This window comes from Eurypyga helias, unplaced genomic scaffold (assembly GCF_000690775.1).
Source record: "Eurypyga helias isolate BGI_N326 unplaced genomic scaffold, ASM69077v1 scaffold15545, whole genome shotgun sequence".
Classification (NCBI taxonomy): Eukaryota; Metazoa; Chordata; class Aves; order Eurypygiformes; family Eurypygidae; genus Eurypyga; species Eurypyga helias.
The window spans coordinates 1-16,053 of NW_010250969.1; the positions used below are offsets into that span (position 1 = coordinate 1).

The following is a 16,053-nucleotide window of genomic DNA, read 5'->3' on the forward strand; positions in this document are numbered from 1 at the left end:
CTGGGGCCGGTGTCTTCCGGCGCCCGGGGGAAATACGCACGCTGACGTCAGAGACCAGACAGCGACAACCTGGCTGTCGTCAGTGTTAAGCAGACTTTTTATTGTCAGTTAGTAAGTGCGTTTTGGTCCGTAGGTTGACCTACCGTAATTTTTAAACGTTTGCTCGGCGCCGAGACAGCCAAAACCTCATTTGTGTTCCCTGGGATTTTATGAATTGGTAGGATTTAGTTTTAAAACTGACTTAGGTTTCAGTTGTGAAACCAATGAGGTGTGAAGGACTTTTGTGAATTAAATTATCTGCTTTTCATATGCACTGAGTTAAGAATACGTATCTTTTCATGTTAGTGCTTCTGAATGACAAAGAAATGAACCAGAGAGGGCTGTATTGGCAGGAGTGCCAAAGAGATCACTGTAAGCACGTCGGAACATGCAGCATGGTTGTCTGGCTGGACATTAAAACTTAAAGTAGACTTTTCTGATGCGCTTTAGTATGTCTGTGTTTGTAGGTGTCTCTGCGTAAAATGAGGAAAAAACTCAACGCCTTCTTTAAAGAGCTTGAATTCATCTGCACAAGGCTTGTTTCTAATAAAGCAGTGAAAGGGAAACACATCTACAGGGGTAATAAATACAATTTTATAGACTTCTTCTGAACCTCATACATAAAATAACATGTCATTTACAAATATGGAAAACATTTACATTAAAGAATCATTTCAAAATGAATATCAAATTCAAGGGAAAACTTAAAGGAGTTTTGGATCTGGGGTGCAGACTGTTGATGAGATTGGTTTCATTGAGGGTAAATACATGAAGATGCTTCAATGTTCCTATGAAATTACATGCAATTTTACAGAAGCCGTCTAGTGTTACTGTGTGTATTTGTGTTATCACAGTTTACCTGTTAACAAAAAGTCTGCAAAAAAAAGGTTGGGGTTGGTTTGTTTGTTTTCTTTACCAAAAAATTACTCTCTACTTAAAGCACAAGGTTTGACATTTTAAAATAGGACTAATTGTGCTTCCTCACATTGTCTGCATGGCTTTTGGTAAATTATTTAACCTGTAAGTTGATTTATTTTTCTGTGCCAAGCCACATGCTTAACCAAAAGGTGAGTGAATAGTTAACATTCTATGTTTTAAAACAACATTGCTGACACTTTTGAAAGTGGGAAAAATTGAGAAAACTGGACAGAATACAAGGGCAGAAGAGCTGTCTGGACTTTTGTTTTGGGGTGGTTTGGTTTGGGTGTTTTAGATCACGGTCTTAGGATCAAAGACAGTCGTGACAACCCATGTTTTCAAGGCTGAGAGTTTTGATTTTAGGGGCTCGGGTTTCAGAGGACATGTATCTTTTCAGATGGGCGAGGAAGAGTGGTCAGGTTCGAGCCTGTCACCTCTTTACAGCATGTGTGTCTCTTTCTAATACAATTTGGAAAACCTGTTTGAATTCTGGTATAAACGAAAATGAGAACTCTGTTTCAAACTGCTTTCGGGATAAGCTTTTTATTTTCCTTTCTGGGGTCAGTTATTCAGAGTTCTTTGTTCTTTTACGCACCTAGTAGTTTTTCTTGGAAGGTAGTGATAAAGTACATAGATAAATAAATCATCATATGCTCAGAACACAATATACCAGCATCAACACCTATTCTATTAGGAAATTCATGGATGCTAAGAATCAGAATCATAGAATGGTTTGGGTTGGAAGGGCCCTTAAGACCATCTGGTTCCAACCCCCCTGCCATGGGCAGGGACACCCTCTACTAGACCAGGTTGCTCAAAGCCTCATCCAGCCTGGCCTTGAACACTTCCAGGGATGGGGCATCCACAGCTTCTCTGGGCAACCTGTTCCAGTGCCTCACCACCCTCTCTGGGAAGAACTTCTTCCTGATATCCAATCTAAACCTCCCCACTTTCAATTTAAACCCATTACCCCTTGTCCTGTCACTACAGGCCCTTGTAAAAGGTCAAATCAAGAGGACTAAAATGTGAGCTTGGAAATGAAGTAGTCTTGGTGAAACAGAATAGAAGAAAACACTGCAGCCATTTTTTTTAATTAAAGAAAGAAAAAGATAGGAAACTAAAATATGCAATTGAATAGAAAATTACTACTTCAAAATCTATGAGGCAAAATTTGTTTTCACTAAAATCTACGTTATCTTTTTTGTGTTTTAGAATCAGGTGCTGTTTTCACATTTGGAAAAAGCAAATTTGCAGAAGATATTCCTAGCAAGTTCTGGTTCAAAAATGACAAGCCTGTGCTTATATCATGTGGAGACGAACATACCGCAATTGTTACAGGTCAGTATTGGAAATGGAATATATGATATATTTGGACAGCTTGGAAAGTTGTGATTCTTATTTGAATCCTGAAGTAATATATCTAATGAGATTGTGGAGAGGAGAGAGGACTGTTCTGTGGGAACTATCGGACGCCTTTGAAGTTAGTGTGTTTTTCACAAGACATGCCCAAGAACTGGAGGTTATGTGTAATAAAAATGTTTCACACAGGATTTAAAGTAAGCCTGACTTTGCTCACCTTGTTTCTTGTGAATCTGACAGTGTTTAGTAGGCAGTCTTAAATGCAGAGGTTTGTATTGTGTGAGTAAACAGTATCTGTTGAACACAGTCAACAAGTTCACTAGGAATCTGCCTGAAACAATAGACACGACTGTAAGTCTGAAATGATTTGAATTACTGTTAACTGTCAACTGAAAATAACCCTTGACAGACCAAGTCAAAAAACTTCAGAAAACCCTACTAAAAGCAGAACTAAATTGCAAAAACATTCAAAGAAGCTCAGATGCAGTACAGTGAGCAGTATTAATGTTTATTTTCATTTCTTTGAAACAATGGAAACAATACTTATTGAAGAATTTGTTCAACTTTACGTGGAAGGGGCTATTCTTTTCTTGATGAGCATGTATATCGATTGTATTGACAATCAACTGCTGATAGACAATAAGACCATGTTATGAAATTTATATGTATATTTTCAAAACTTTTTTTATTGGAATGTATTTATTTCTCATCAGTGCCCAATTGGTCATTGCCCATTAAAGAATTTCTTGAGGGTTTCATGCTATGTCCTCAAAGTTGAAAATGCTGGATTTTTAGAATGAACTATTCCAGACAGGTAGAAAAAGAGTATAGTTTTCTTGGACTGCAGAACATCTTGAGGTGAAATTAGACTATTAATTTTTCAAGCCTAACTTCATAGAAGAGGAATTATCCACGAATAGTTATTTTGAACAAGACTTGTCATTTTTTTTATTGGGTGAACAATTGCCTGTTGGATAAAAGTCATCAGAATGTAACCTGTGGGGCACTGTCAAATTTTCCTTTTGAAAGGTTTTGTTTATATATCCTTTTGTATGCCCACACCCAGTTTGAAATAATATTAGTATAACTCTCAGTTTAGACTAGCCAGTTTTAATTGCCTCCTAGAGTTCCCTCAGCATATGCCTGTGCCAGCACAGTTAACCTCATCAGCAGCAATCCCCTAATTCCTGTGTCACTGTGGTAGTGGCCACTTACATAACGCTTTTGAAGAGGTCAACTTGCATAGATTTGCTTGCAGCACTGTTTCTCCACTGCCTCCCCTTCTCCCTGTTACCTTAATATACGCAGCATGTTTCAAAAACATCTCTGTAGCTGGCCTTTCCTCTTGTAGTGTGCAGATACGTCACCAGGGCAACTTTTAGATAATTATATCTTTATTTTCTCAAAGCTTTTGATGAGAAGGAACTGTGGAAGCACGAGTACAAAATTTCTTTGGTACTAAGAGGCTTTTTGGGGCATTGAAAAGTAGAGGCAAAAGGGAGGGTAAAATACTGATCAACAACGAGCAAAGGTAGAGAAACTGCCAGAGTCGTACAAAAAGGTGAAGAAGGGAAAAAGAAAATCTTTGTCCCCCATTTGTTCTTCACACCTGTGCATGCCCGTGTGCACCTCGCATTTCTGCTGTTAGATGGAGTTGGAATACAGTGGAATTACAGCCCTTGGTGTATGACATTGAGCTGCAGTAACAACCGGAATAAAAGCTCCAGAAGTGCACGCTGATAATGAATTTACGGGGAAGGGTACGGACCTTGTGGGAAACCAGGAGCTTCTTGAAACCCAGCTGAACCTGACCTGGAAGAGATGAAAGACAAACATCACTGAGGAAGGAGGACTATCTCAAGCAGGTGTGTGTTCGTGCATGCTTCATTTTATTTTCAGTCTTTATGTCCAGGTCACACAGTTCCCCCTTCCTTTGTTTTTTCCCATCCCCTGGAAGAGGTAGTGGGACCTATGTATGTAGGCGACAGAGGAAATATGAGGTGGAATTCAAATTTAATAGAAATACATTTGTCTTACACTAACATGTCTCAACAATCATAAGTGTTCACCCAAACTGATACAAGAACATTCCTTAAACCTGGTTGGGCAGCTACATCTGGCACTGAATCGTGACTGAAGGCAAATGAAGAAAATGTACAGGAACTAATATTTAGCATTCGAACAAAACATTCAGAAATTTTCAAATATGTCTTTAATCTAATTCAGCATTAATATTCCCATATGACTTTTAGGAAGAAAACTGTAAATCAAATATAAACCACTGTTCTTTGGCTTTCTAGGTCAGGAGTCCAAAATTTTGCTTACATACTGTGGCTATATGATGGAATAAAAAGGACCAGTTACAGTTACTTGCTGAATTTGAGTTGGCCTGCTGAGCTAGTCGGAAAAACATTCCCTTCTCCAGCTTCAGAGTTTGGGATTGAAATTTGTGTTTCTTTATTCATTTGCTCTCTACTTTTAGAACAGTCTTCGTTAAAATATTGAAGCAGAAGATATTTTAAGCAGTTGTCTTTAGTTCTTTAACGCAGTCATGAGCAGTATATCTTCCCGCATCGCTTGTGTATATGCTTAATAATATTTCTTGCCCCACTTCTTTATTTTTTGGCCCAAGAATACTGACAGTTCACTCCCTGCATCTTCTGTAACTGCAGGCTTTGGAAAGCAATGTATTCATTCTCTTGGGAGCTGGTGTGAAGTAAGTGATGTTACACATATTCTTAAGAATCTCCTCCCAATACCTTTCTATTAATTTTCTTTTTTCCAAAACTCTTAAACTTAACAGCTGTCCTGTTGTTTATTTGCCTTGATTAGAGTATCCTAGGCAGCTTGCCCGTGTTTGAGCAAAGAAACCAATCCTGTTCTCAAGGGGGAAAATGGTGATGATGGAAGACACATTTTCTGAACTCAGAACTCTGGAGAGAATTGAAGCCCCCAGTGCAAGAGGGCAGAAGGAAAGAAAGAAGTATCAAGTGTAAAAGTAGAAGTGAAAAGAGATGCATATGCAACCACAACCAGATAGTATGCTCATAATTTGGAGTTTTGTAAGGCATTAAACCTTCAACAATTCACACCAAAGAGACCTTGGAATATCTCCAGGTCTTTGGGCACCAGATTCCTTCTATTTTCTGCCTACCAGCAGGCCATCAGAACATGGCACAATTTCTTTTGCATCAACTGCAAGGGGAAAATGAGGAAGATTAGTATACGTTTGTGGTGATCTTTGATATGTGTAGGAGCAAGCAAAATACTACGCTGTTTCTGTTTGTGTGATGCTAAGTGTCCTAAGTGTGACTGTTATTGCTCAATAAAGCTTTTATTTTGAGAATAGTGTGACTTACCTGGCAAAACTGATGTCATTCCCATTTTCGTGTGATGTATTTGAATTGTATATGAATTTTAAATGAACTGTTAATGTAGTTTATCCACAAAATAGCACAAATAAATTAAAAAAAATCACGATGCCTGGCATGTGATACTCTGTTGAAAATATTCCCTTTTACTTATTCTTCAGATACAGCTTCTCAGGAGAAACTTGTGATACATGCTTAAAGTCTGTGCCTTGTCTCTCCACTTTATTTTCCTTTCACACTAATATAATCTAGGAAGCAAGAGGGGGAATGTGTAAAACACACCTTTAATCATAAACAACAGGAATACTTGGCTGCCTGCTGTTATCAGGAAGCATGTTGAGGATTTCAGCTGGTGTTTCGCAGCTGCTGAAAGAATGCCTGCAGTAGTGCTTCATGAACCAGGGGAGCACGTGACAGATGGCATTCCCATGCATCACGGTTGTGATAGCAGCTACTCCTATGAGAAGCGTACTGCTTAGGAGACGCTCTCTTCCTGAAGTCTCTCAAAAAAACCTCTGTTCCTTAAGATGTAAACATCTTGTGGCTTCCCTAATATCCCTAAATACCTGGTGAAACATCTGCTGGTGATAAGCCAACGCATACGTACTTTGGAGAAATACTCCAGGCTTGCATCAGGATGAAGGTGGAGACTGGTGTTGGAAGTATGTTTTCATCACCACAACAGTTCGAGTAGTCCCTTTCTTTATATGCTCGTTTCCCTTCTGCTGCCCAGAGTCATGATCTTGCTCTGCCAGCCATGACAGATGGCCACAGTCTCTGTATGTCAGCACCAAATTAGAAGCAAAAAACACCAAGAGCAATCTGAAGGTTTGAAATAGGATCATTGCCTATTTGTCTGCTGGTGAACTAGTTCTCGCTTCAGTGCATCTGTGGTGATGGCTGGAGATATCTCAGTATGCACTTAGGAAAATAGGGCCTTTCACCCACAAAGTTCTGTCATTTCCTGGCCAGCTTAGATTGCATCATGTCTGTTCCAAACCCTGATCTGCTGTACAGACCCAGGAATGTTGCTTTGTTACAGGCATTTGTTCAGGTTCCTCTGTAGTGCCTATTAGTTTTCATTCACTGTCTCAATTATCTGCTTCCTGGTTGTCTTATTTTCTCTTACACTGCCAAGTGTTGGAAGTCTGAAATTATAAAAGGCTGTCACCTAGTTGTAAAAGAGTGTAAAAAATTTCCTCTCATCTATTCATCTCCTTGGCTTAAAAAGCAATGCCTCAGAATTTAAAGACTGGTATAAGATTATAGGATGGAAAGCATGATCTCCTGGGATTTTGAATGGATAAAAGATGCTTGGTGCATCATATTCCCACAGGAACAAACTGTCCTATAAAGGCAGCTAAAAAGTGTAAACCAAGGATACAAGGAAACATGCCAATATAGGATGCCATTTGCTAGTAGTTCTTTCTGTTAAGATGCGTTTTGCTCTCGGTGACAGAGAGTTCGTGTGTTTTCACGTGACTGCATTATCAAAATTGGGATGGTGATGTAAATGCTATTAGTAAAACACCATGAGTGGAGGCTTGACCTCAGACTTTCTTCCCTTCCAGCTTTCTTGGAATGACATAATGTTGACACATAGCCCCAGGCTCCAAGAACTGTCAAATCTAACAATTTGATTGGGGCTTTAGATACTAGTTATTGTTAGTTGTTGGTGGTTTGTGGGATTTTTTAACCATGTGGTTATATTTAAGAAAATTAATAGATTTTTTTAACAGAGTAAGTATTCTTGTTATATTTTAAACTTTTCAATATATTTCAAAGTCTTTGTAAATCACATTCAGAACCTTCAATGGGAACCTACACTATTGAAGTACGAACAGCCATAATATTTTGGCAGTATTATGTGGAATTGCTGTTATGCGTTGCCGTCATGTGGTAACTTTTGATGACTTGGGCTCAAAGTTTATTTACATGGCAGCCTTGTGATGGAGTCTAACTCACAGAGCACTGCAGACCTTCATCAAAAGTAAACAAACTGCCTTTAACTGTAGTGAAGTTTGTTGTTTTTTTGTTGGTGTTTTGGTTTTTTGACAAATCCATTTCTATTGTTTTGCAAAGATTTCTGTTGGGACCAGGGTTTTATCTTTGGTTGTGAACTTCACAGCTTTACAAAAAGTAATAGTTTAAAAAATGAAATGAAATTAAATGAATTCATTTTAAGGTATTGACAGTAGTCAGTTTGGGATATTTAATTTGCATACCTGATGACAAAAATTTCATCTGTTCATATACCATCCTCTTAAAAAACTCTGGTCATTCAGAATTGCAACTATTCATTATAATGGTCAACCTGCACATTCTGTGACACATCATACCCATTTCTGAAATAGGATTCTGGCATTGCTCCTGTTGAAGATTTGTAATCTAATGTTTGCATTTAGGTTCACAAGACTCCCTGCCTGCATGGTGGTTTTATGCATTCCTTCTTTAGATGCAGAGTAACTAATCAGTACAATTTGTGAACACATTTGAAAATTTATCAGAAACTGTTCTTCAGAAGTGCAAATTTGTAAATAATTTTAAGAGAAGACATTTGGCAGTAAAAGAAATAACACCACACACACCCCCCAAATACGCTGAATACTGCAAATTTGTCTTTGTATTAATTATATGGCTGCATTATTCATTCCTGTCTTTAGGGTAAAAGATATCGGTGCTCAGTTAAATGTGCTGTTATAAATAGGCTTATAGATAATGTAGTTTCAGAACTTCAGGGTCTGTCCAAGAGTCCAATATTTTCTGAAGTGCACTTTATCTGTGCTGTAATTAAAAGAGAGGATGTTTGTTCTGCTTTTTGTCCCTTCATCTGGCTGGAGATTTCTTAGTATGTAGTGTTTCTTACGGTCTAATTACTACTTTTGTACTGAAAAACCACAAGGACATTAATTATTGTTTACACTTAAGTATTGAATTGCCTAATCTTAAACCTTAGATTAAAAAGGAAGTAATAAATAGCGTAGTGTGTGAATGACCATCTTGTCTTGTATAAAGTATTCAGACACTTGTATGGATTCTGACTGTTCATTTTTTTTTCAGGGAATGGTAAACTATACATGTTCGGCAGTAACAACTGGGGCCAGCTAGGACTGGGATCAAAGAACACTGTCAGCAAACCAACATGTGTTAAAGGTTGGTTTAATTTCTCTTCTTTTGTCTTTTTGAAAGGAGACCCTTGTGAAAAGGTACTTTATAAGATGCAGTTCCAAAATAACTGATTCTGCCTTCTTGAGTCATCGTGTGTAGCGCATTAATGTAACAGCTCATAAAAGTAGCTCAAAACGATCCCTGCTTGATTTTCCAACAGCTCCAAATTCTGGGTCCTTTTATATCTGAAGATTACTTCAGATACATAAAATCCTGTCTTTTCCGAGGACTTTCTTTTTATGTAATATTTGCCTATTCTGACAAACCACATCTTCATTGTGACTGCAAAGACATTAATCAGGTGCTTGGTCTCTGCAGTGTTTGTTGTCTCTGCCTTAGAAATCAAAGTTCCAACAGCATTGTGTAACCTTTATATCACATTTGTCTTAGCACCTTTATAAATGAACTAAATCTATCAGGAACTTTCTACAAGTACTGCTACATTGTTAGCAAGAAGTGCCTGAGGGGACATAAATGTTAATATTTGTATGAGGCAGTAAAATAAATGCCTGTATTCTTTCATGCATTATAAAATATGTTTTCGTGGCACTGTTATCTTCTTGATCTTTCCTAGCTGGTCTTATCTGGTCAAACAAAACTAAGTCAATACTTTTTCCCTACCCCCTCACTTGTGTCAAGTCAGATCTATCCCATTAACCCATTTCTTTTCACCACCGAATGTTTATCCTCATCCTTTCTCTCTGCAGATCGATCTGTTAGGTTATTGTTAAAAACAAATTATTCTGTTTGTTCAAACTCTTTTCTTCCTGATTTGGTTTATTCTACTGTCCTTTATCTGCTCCTCTCTCTATTTCACTTCAGAGGGAGAATGCAGCTACTCTCAGGTTCACATCTTCTGTCAGCCATGTGGGAGATTGGTTCTTACCTTGGCTTGGCTACATGGCTTGGGTGTCAAGTTTTGATTTTACTGCCAAATTGCAATGGAGAATAAAAGCCGAAGAGAAGATGACAGCAGTTCAGACCAGATGTGCCATCCATTGAAAAAAAGTTGCAAGGGGGGTATCTTTCTTCTCTTGGCAGTAGGCAGCGGAAGAAAGTCCTGGAGCTTTTCTAACTAGCTTTCAGTCATCCCTTGTCTTTGGGAATAGGATTGTAAGGACACGTCTCAGTTTCTGCCTGGGGACAAATGATTGTGGCTGCATGTTTTTTGAGAGACTCTTCTGGGACTTGACAAGAGACTAATGAAATTGGTTATGAAAAATTGCCAGCAACATTGTGAATATAGCATGGCTCATCAGATACAATTGATAAGTTAAGTGGGAGGAAGGTTAGGGAGCACAGGCTTCTGAAGAGCTGATTAGGATTAGCTCTGAAGTTGGAGACAGAGTTTTGGGATATAAAGCAGCAAATTAAGGTTGTATGAAGAGAACCACATTGAAAGTGTTATGGTTCCAGCCAGGTGGTAGTAGTAGGTGTTGGATAGGATAGGCAGGAACCTGAATTTGGACAATTTATGTTTGTGTCTGTGTGATAGACCAGAGACAGTTCATGCTTCAGTAGATAGATTTATTCAGTGACTTGGTAGAAGGGGCTTTAATGTTATGGACCTGCTGAAAGTTCATTTGGAAGGACTGAAAAAGGGTTTATGAAAGGGATTATGGTTGTTGGCTTTGGTGTGGCACCACCTCTGTATTCTCTCCCAGCAAAATAACTCTTTGACTCCTCTCACATACATTCCCTGTCTTTCACAGTGACCAGACTGAAGAGAAGTACACTCAACGAGTGTTGGCAATTGAGTTGAAATGGAGACAGGATGATATATGCAAATATTTTAGGTGCTCGTCCAGATACGACTGTCCTTAGCAATTGAGTTTACTGATCAATAAGACGGCTGTGCAGAGCAGAAGTCTAGCAAAACAGGTAGCCATGCACAAAGAAGGGAGATAGGGATGATAAGGCAAAAGAACAGCATGATTGTAAAGATTTAAGGTAGTGGGAAAAGCATCAGAGGGAGTTGAGAACAGTAATGTTAATGAAAACTGAAGACCGCTTTAAGCATGCGTTTTGTTCTGCAACCTGATAAATACTTTGAGGCATATCCCATAAATGACAAATTCTGGGGCATGTGGCAGTGGGATGAAGTAGCCATCATCAAGTTAACCTGAGTGTCGGCTGTTAAATTTTTAAAGGCCTGTATCTGTTTTCTTCAGGGAATCCTGATACATTAAGTCATGTGCTCAGATCAAATGGGCACTGAATCTTGTAATCATTCTGTTGGTAAAAATGTGAAGAAAATCAGAGCTCCCTCTAGAGCGTAGATCATTTTGTCATTGAACCAGCTATCAGTTTGTTTATAACTTTTCCCCCCCTTTGGTTTTAATTCATAGCTTTAAAACCAGAGAAAACAAAACTTGCTGTTTGTGGAAGAAACCACACTTTAGTTTACACAGGTATGTAACCTATATTATATACGTATTTAAAGATAGATTTCTTCCTTTGCTTTCGTACAAAATTACATTAGGAACCCCAGGAGTTTTGAGGAAGCAAAAATAAACGAAAGCAGGACTGTTAAAACTTTAGGATTTGATATCCAGTTCTTTGAATGCTTGATTTATTCTGAGCCAATGCATTTATAAAATAATGTTGTATAGGAGTTTGCTAGCAATAGAGAGGTGGAAAAATTTCTTGCTGGCATTTGAGGTGTGGTTAACAGTTATCAATATTTCATTTAAGCCCTACAGAGGTATATTAATATTTTTTATGTATCTGTACTCAAATTTACCTTTGACAAGTGATTTATCTTTATTAGTGTGAAGTTATATATCTGAGCAAATATAGTAGAACTGAATGTTTTCAAGTCTTCAAATTTTGTTGCTTTTTGGTTAGACACGGTTGTCTGCTATTTCGATTACAAGTTGCTTTATTAAGCTATAAATAAATAAACTGTAAATTTCAACTAAAAATAAATTTTTAGAGAGACAGTATACAGAGAATTGATGCAAATTCTTGTCATGCTTCTAAAATTTATGTAATGGAATAGCCATCTTTGTGGCTGCAATCCTTTACCTTGCCATAATGTTATAAAGAGGATTGTTTGATTATTAGCTTCATGTATGGGGAAACCCTGAGCACTGTAAATAAGACTATTAGAATAAACCGGAACATTTTAATAACCATTGAGTATGCAAGACTGCACAGGGTAAATATTAGTCACTTTTAGTGTACACCCTGCTAGCTAATTTGTGGCCATTTATATAGCAAGGACCATTTATAAATTGTGTGTCAGTTGCTTATCACATTTGTGTCTGGATTTGTGTTATTAATGGGCCTTATCTTTTTTCATCATAGATGAGCACTTTATATGCGAAACATACTAAAATTAAAAATACAAATCTAAATGTTCTCTTAAGTTGACGATATCTATCATTAGCTTTAACATCAATTTTAAGATTCTAAACCAAAATAAAGGCCTCGTTAATTAAATCAAATGTGATTTAAATATTAAAATTACTCAAATATTTCTAATAAAAACCTAAGCAAAAGCATATTTCATTCACGGCACTCTAAACTATCATGTTATGCATCTCTTTATGTACTAATACGACTTCAGTTTTCTTGCTCGTAACATCATTTCACCATTTTCCTACTGCTTTATCTTAAAATATACATTATCTGGGGAAGGAGATTCTTCTGTCTGCCAGGGCTACTAGTAGTCTTTTTCTCAGAACTCTTGCAGAACTTCTGGTTATATTTGCTTTTTAGATCAGTCTCCAGGATGGTGGGAAATGCAGTTCATCTACCTACATGTAAGGCCTTTAGAAAGGTCTGATCCAGTCATAGAATCATAGAATCACAGAATGGTTTGGGTTGGAAGGGCCGTTAAAGACCATCTAGTTCCAACCCCCCTGCCATGGGCAGGGACACCTTGCACTAGACCAGGTTGCTCAAAGCCTCGTCCAGCCTGGCCTTGAACACTTCCAGGGATGGGGCATCCACAGCTTCTCTGGGCAACCTGTTCCAGTACTTCACCACCCTCCCTGGGAAGAAAAGTGAAACAAGCATGTGCGTGAAAGCCTCCTTGCTAGCTACAACAGCAACTGCTCATTTCAACTTGAGGATAGTTCAGGGCAGTAGACCACAACTTTTCTGTGATGTTTTTACATTGAAAATTAAATTACTTGCTCCAGTTTCTCTGACTTTCTACCACTGATGAGAATGTCTTCATTCTGTGTATTACATGTGCTTTTCTGTATGCAGAAAAAGGAAATGTGTATGCTGCTGGAGGTAACAGTGAAGGTCAGTTGGGATTAGGTGACACAGAGGAAAGGACCACATTTCATTTAATTAGGTTTTTTACCAACCAGCACAAGATCAAACAGCTAGCAGCTGGATCATACACCTCAGCAGCAGTAACTGGTAAGAGCAACCGCTAATAAAACCTGTTTATATGTGTCCAGCCTGCTGTTCCAGGGAAACATTTATTCCAGCATTCTGTCTGCATATGTGGGGGGATTTTCTATGCCTCCCTGTCTTCTTTCATTTAATTAGGTTTTTTACCAACCAGCACAAGATCAAACAGCTAGCAGCTGGATCATACACCTCAGCAGCAGTAACTGGTAAGAGCAACCGCTAATAAAACCTGTTTATATGTGTCCAGCCTGCTGTTCCAGGGAAACATTTATTCCAGCATTCTGTCTGCATATGTGGGGGGATTTTCTATGCCTCCCTGTCTTCTTTCATAGCCAAAGCCTATTTCAACAGTCTGGTAAGGGGTGTCAGTCTCCTTAACTTCCTAAAATTTTTGTGGAAGAAGACCTTTTCCACGAGTGATGGGCTTCAGTGGGAGCTCAACCTGTACTAGTTTAGTAGGAATCCTTCCTATGTGAGTGTATGAGTATGTTCAAAATGGGAAAAATCTTCAGTTTATTTCCAGGGAAGCCAGCTACAAAACATGAATCTTATGAAAACTATGTTTCTCTAATTCCACTTCTTACTGAAACTATTTTGGCCTCTGGTACAGGCTACACAGCTGTGTCGTTGCTAATTCTGAGAGAGGTGTAACCTGTGACTATGACCTAGTTTTCCGATGTCAAAGTTTTACAATTGCGACATGATGAAGTCCACAGTGTTATAACACTTTCAACCATTGGATGGGTGGTCCTTTATTACCCTCAAACGTAATTTCTCAAGTTTTGCTACAAAGCAGCTGTTTCTGTACATGCTTATGATGCGTAATTGAAGCTGTATTTCAGAATGTGACAGAGAACATAAGAGTTTATGAGAGAGATGCTAGCCTGCATGTTTGGTTTGTATTTTTTTGTGACATCTGCTAACATCCTCCTGAGTTTTGTAAGTCAGCTTTAAATTATTTTAGTTCCCAACAGCTTCCTCAGTAGCACTGTAAATGGTACGTTTTTTTATTCACAACTTATTTCCCACCAATAAGAAATAAGTAAAAAGAAGACCTTGTCTATTCTAGAAAAACCTAGAGATTTTTTGTGTTGTTTGCTACCTTTTTTGTTTTTTACTGCTGCCATTGGTGTTTGTGTCAGCAGAGGCTGGTCCTAATAAACCTGGAGCAGCTGTTGTGATAGTTTAAGGAAAACAAAACTAAGTTGGGCAATATAGTCACCTGTGAAGACAGCTGAAAGATAAGGCAAGAATAAGTGGAATGCATACCAAAGTCAGAACAGAGAATAAGTTTGGAAGAATGAGAAATGAGTGACTTGCTGCTAGATACGAGAAGATGCCTTAAATTTATGATATTTTCATACTGAGCTCTGGCAACTGAATTTTCTTATGCACTCAGTCTTCCTTTTTTTGAAGGAATGTGTTTACATAGTACTTTTCCTGTTGGTATTTGATCACTAAATGTTCTGTGTCGCTTCTGAAAGGCTTAAGGGGTACCCTCTTACTTCAGACTGTTTTGTTGCATTGTGCTAAATACCATTGTATGTCCCTGAGATCATGACATTTAGTAGTATCATAAAGGGAGTTTATGAAATACTTCTAAATTGGTAGATTAACTTTTAATTAGTTTTGGATTTAAATCAGTTAACTATCTGTGTGTTCATTTTAGAGGATGGGCAGCTTTTTGTGTGGGGTGACAATTCAGAAGGTCAGATTGGCTTGGCCAATGAAACCTATGTCAGTATCCCGTGGCAAGTGGATGTTGGAAAACGTGTTTCCTCTGTCTCCTGTGGATATTATCACTCTGCCTTGATAACAGGTAAGAGAGTGGGAATAGCAGTTAGTGGAGACAAGTCCGTGGTTCTTGGGTTGTTGTCTTTGTAAAGGTAGCTAAGGAAGCACTCCTTCCTTTTGAAACTAGATATGCCATAGTTGTTAAAAACTGCCATGTGGCAGAAAGTCATCTATGTAGTTTTGTGTCACACTGGGAGATTTTACCAGAGACAGGTTCTCTAAAATGTGTTGCTAATTGATTTATTTGGGAAACTCCTATGTAATCTACTATATAATTATATATTCTTGTTGAATTAACAGTACCAGGAGAAAAAACTGCACTTAGTTTTCTGAATTTGCACATTGTTGTGCAAATGTGTTATGTCTGAAATTTTAAGTTTTGAAGTCAGTTAGGCAGTATACAATATGAGAAGCATATGCTACAGTGAGGTGGTGTCTGATCTTTAAACCATCCCACCTCACTGTTGCTTCACACCTCTCTGTTGGTTTCCAAAGTGATGATGCCACTCATTTTTTAATAATGCCAATACAGGTGAATTTATCAGTCAACGCTGATGGCATTATATATGAGCAGTCATGAATTCCTCTCAGCCATATAGATTTACTTTATTAAGCTTTACAGTTTAGTCCCCTCAGAGTAATTAAAGATTTCCAAGGATCAATAGTTTTGATTGTAAAACTTGTAATGGGTACACAGGAACCATTCCATCAGGAACTTTTCCTCGGCTTACTTGATAAATTTTACTTTTCCACATACAATATCTGTATAGCTCTCCAAGAATATGCTGTTAACAGAATGAGGACTTCCTATGGTGGACAAATACTAATTAGGTGTTATGCTGGTAGTGTGCAACTGTTATTACAGGTACTTTATTACAGTAAATGAATGAAATGCCTCCGACTAATCGGGAACTCAGCTCCTATTAGGAAATCTACCGTTTCCTGAACTCGAAATAAATGAAAAGAAAAAAAAAAGATGACCCTTACTTCAGGTATATAGTAAGAAGATGTCTATTTCTTCCTTAGAGCCAAG

At 38.0% G+C, this 16,053-nt stretch overlaps 1 protein-coding gene across 1 annotated transcript in view; it reads left to right on the forward strand.

Moving 5' to 3' along the window:
- Window positions 1-506: 506 nt before the first annotated feature.
- RPGR (retinitis pigmentosa GTPase regulator) overlaps window positions 507-16,053 on the forward strand; it is a gene marked incomplete at its 5' end in the record, with an annotated part of 40,400 nt that continues 24,853 nt past the window's right edge. Inside the window, 6 exons of the mRNA XM_010151861.1 lie at window positions 507-618; window positions 2,170-2,295; window positions 8,748-8,840; window positions 11,204-11,266; window positions 13,074-13,232; window positions 14,896-15,045. Of these exons, the coding sequence (XP_010150163.1) occupies window positions 507-618; window positions 2,170-2,295; window positions 8,748-8,840; window positions 11,204-11,266; window positions 13,074-13,232; window positions 14,896-15,045 (703 nt within the window). The remainder of the gene's footprint in view (window positions 619-2,169; window positions 2,296-8,747; window positions 8,841-11,203; window positions 11,267-13,073; window positions 13,233-14,895; window positions 15,046-16,053) is intronic.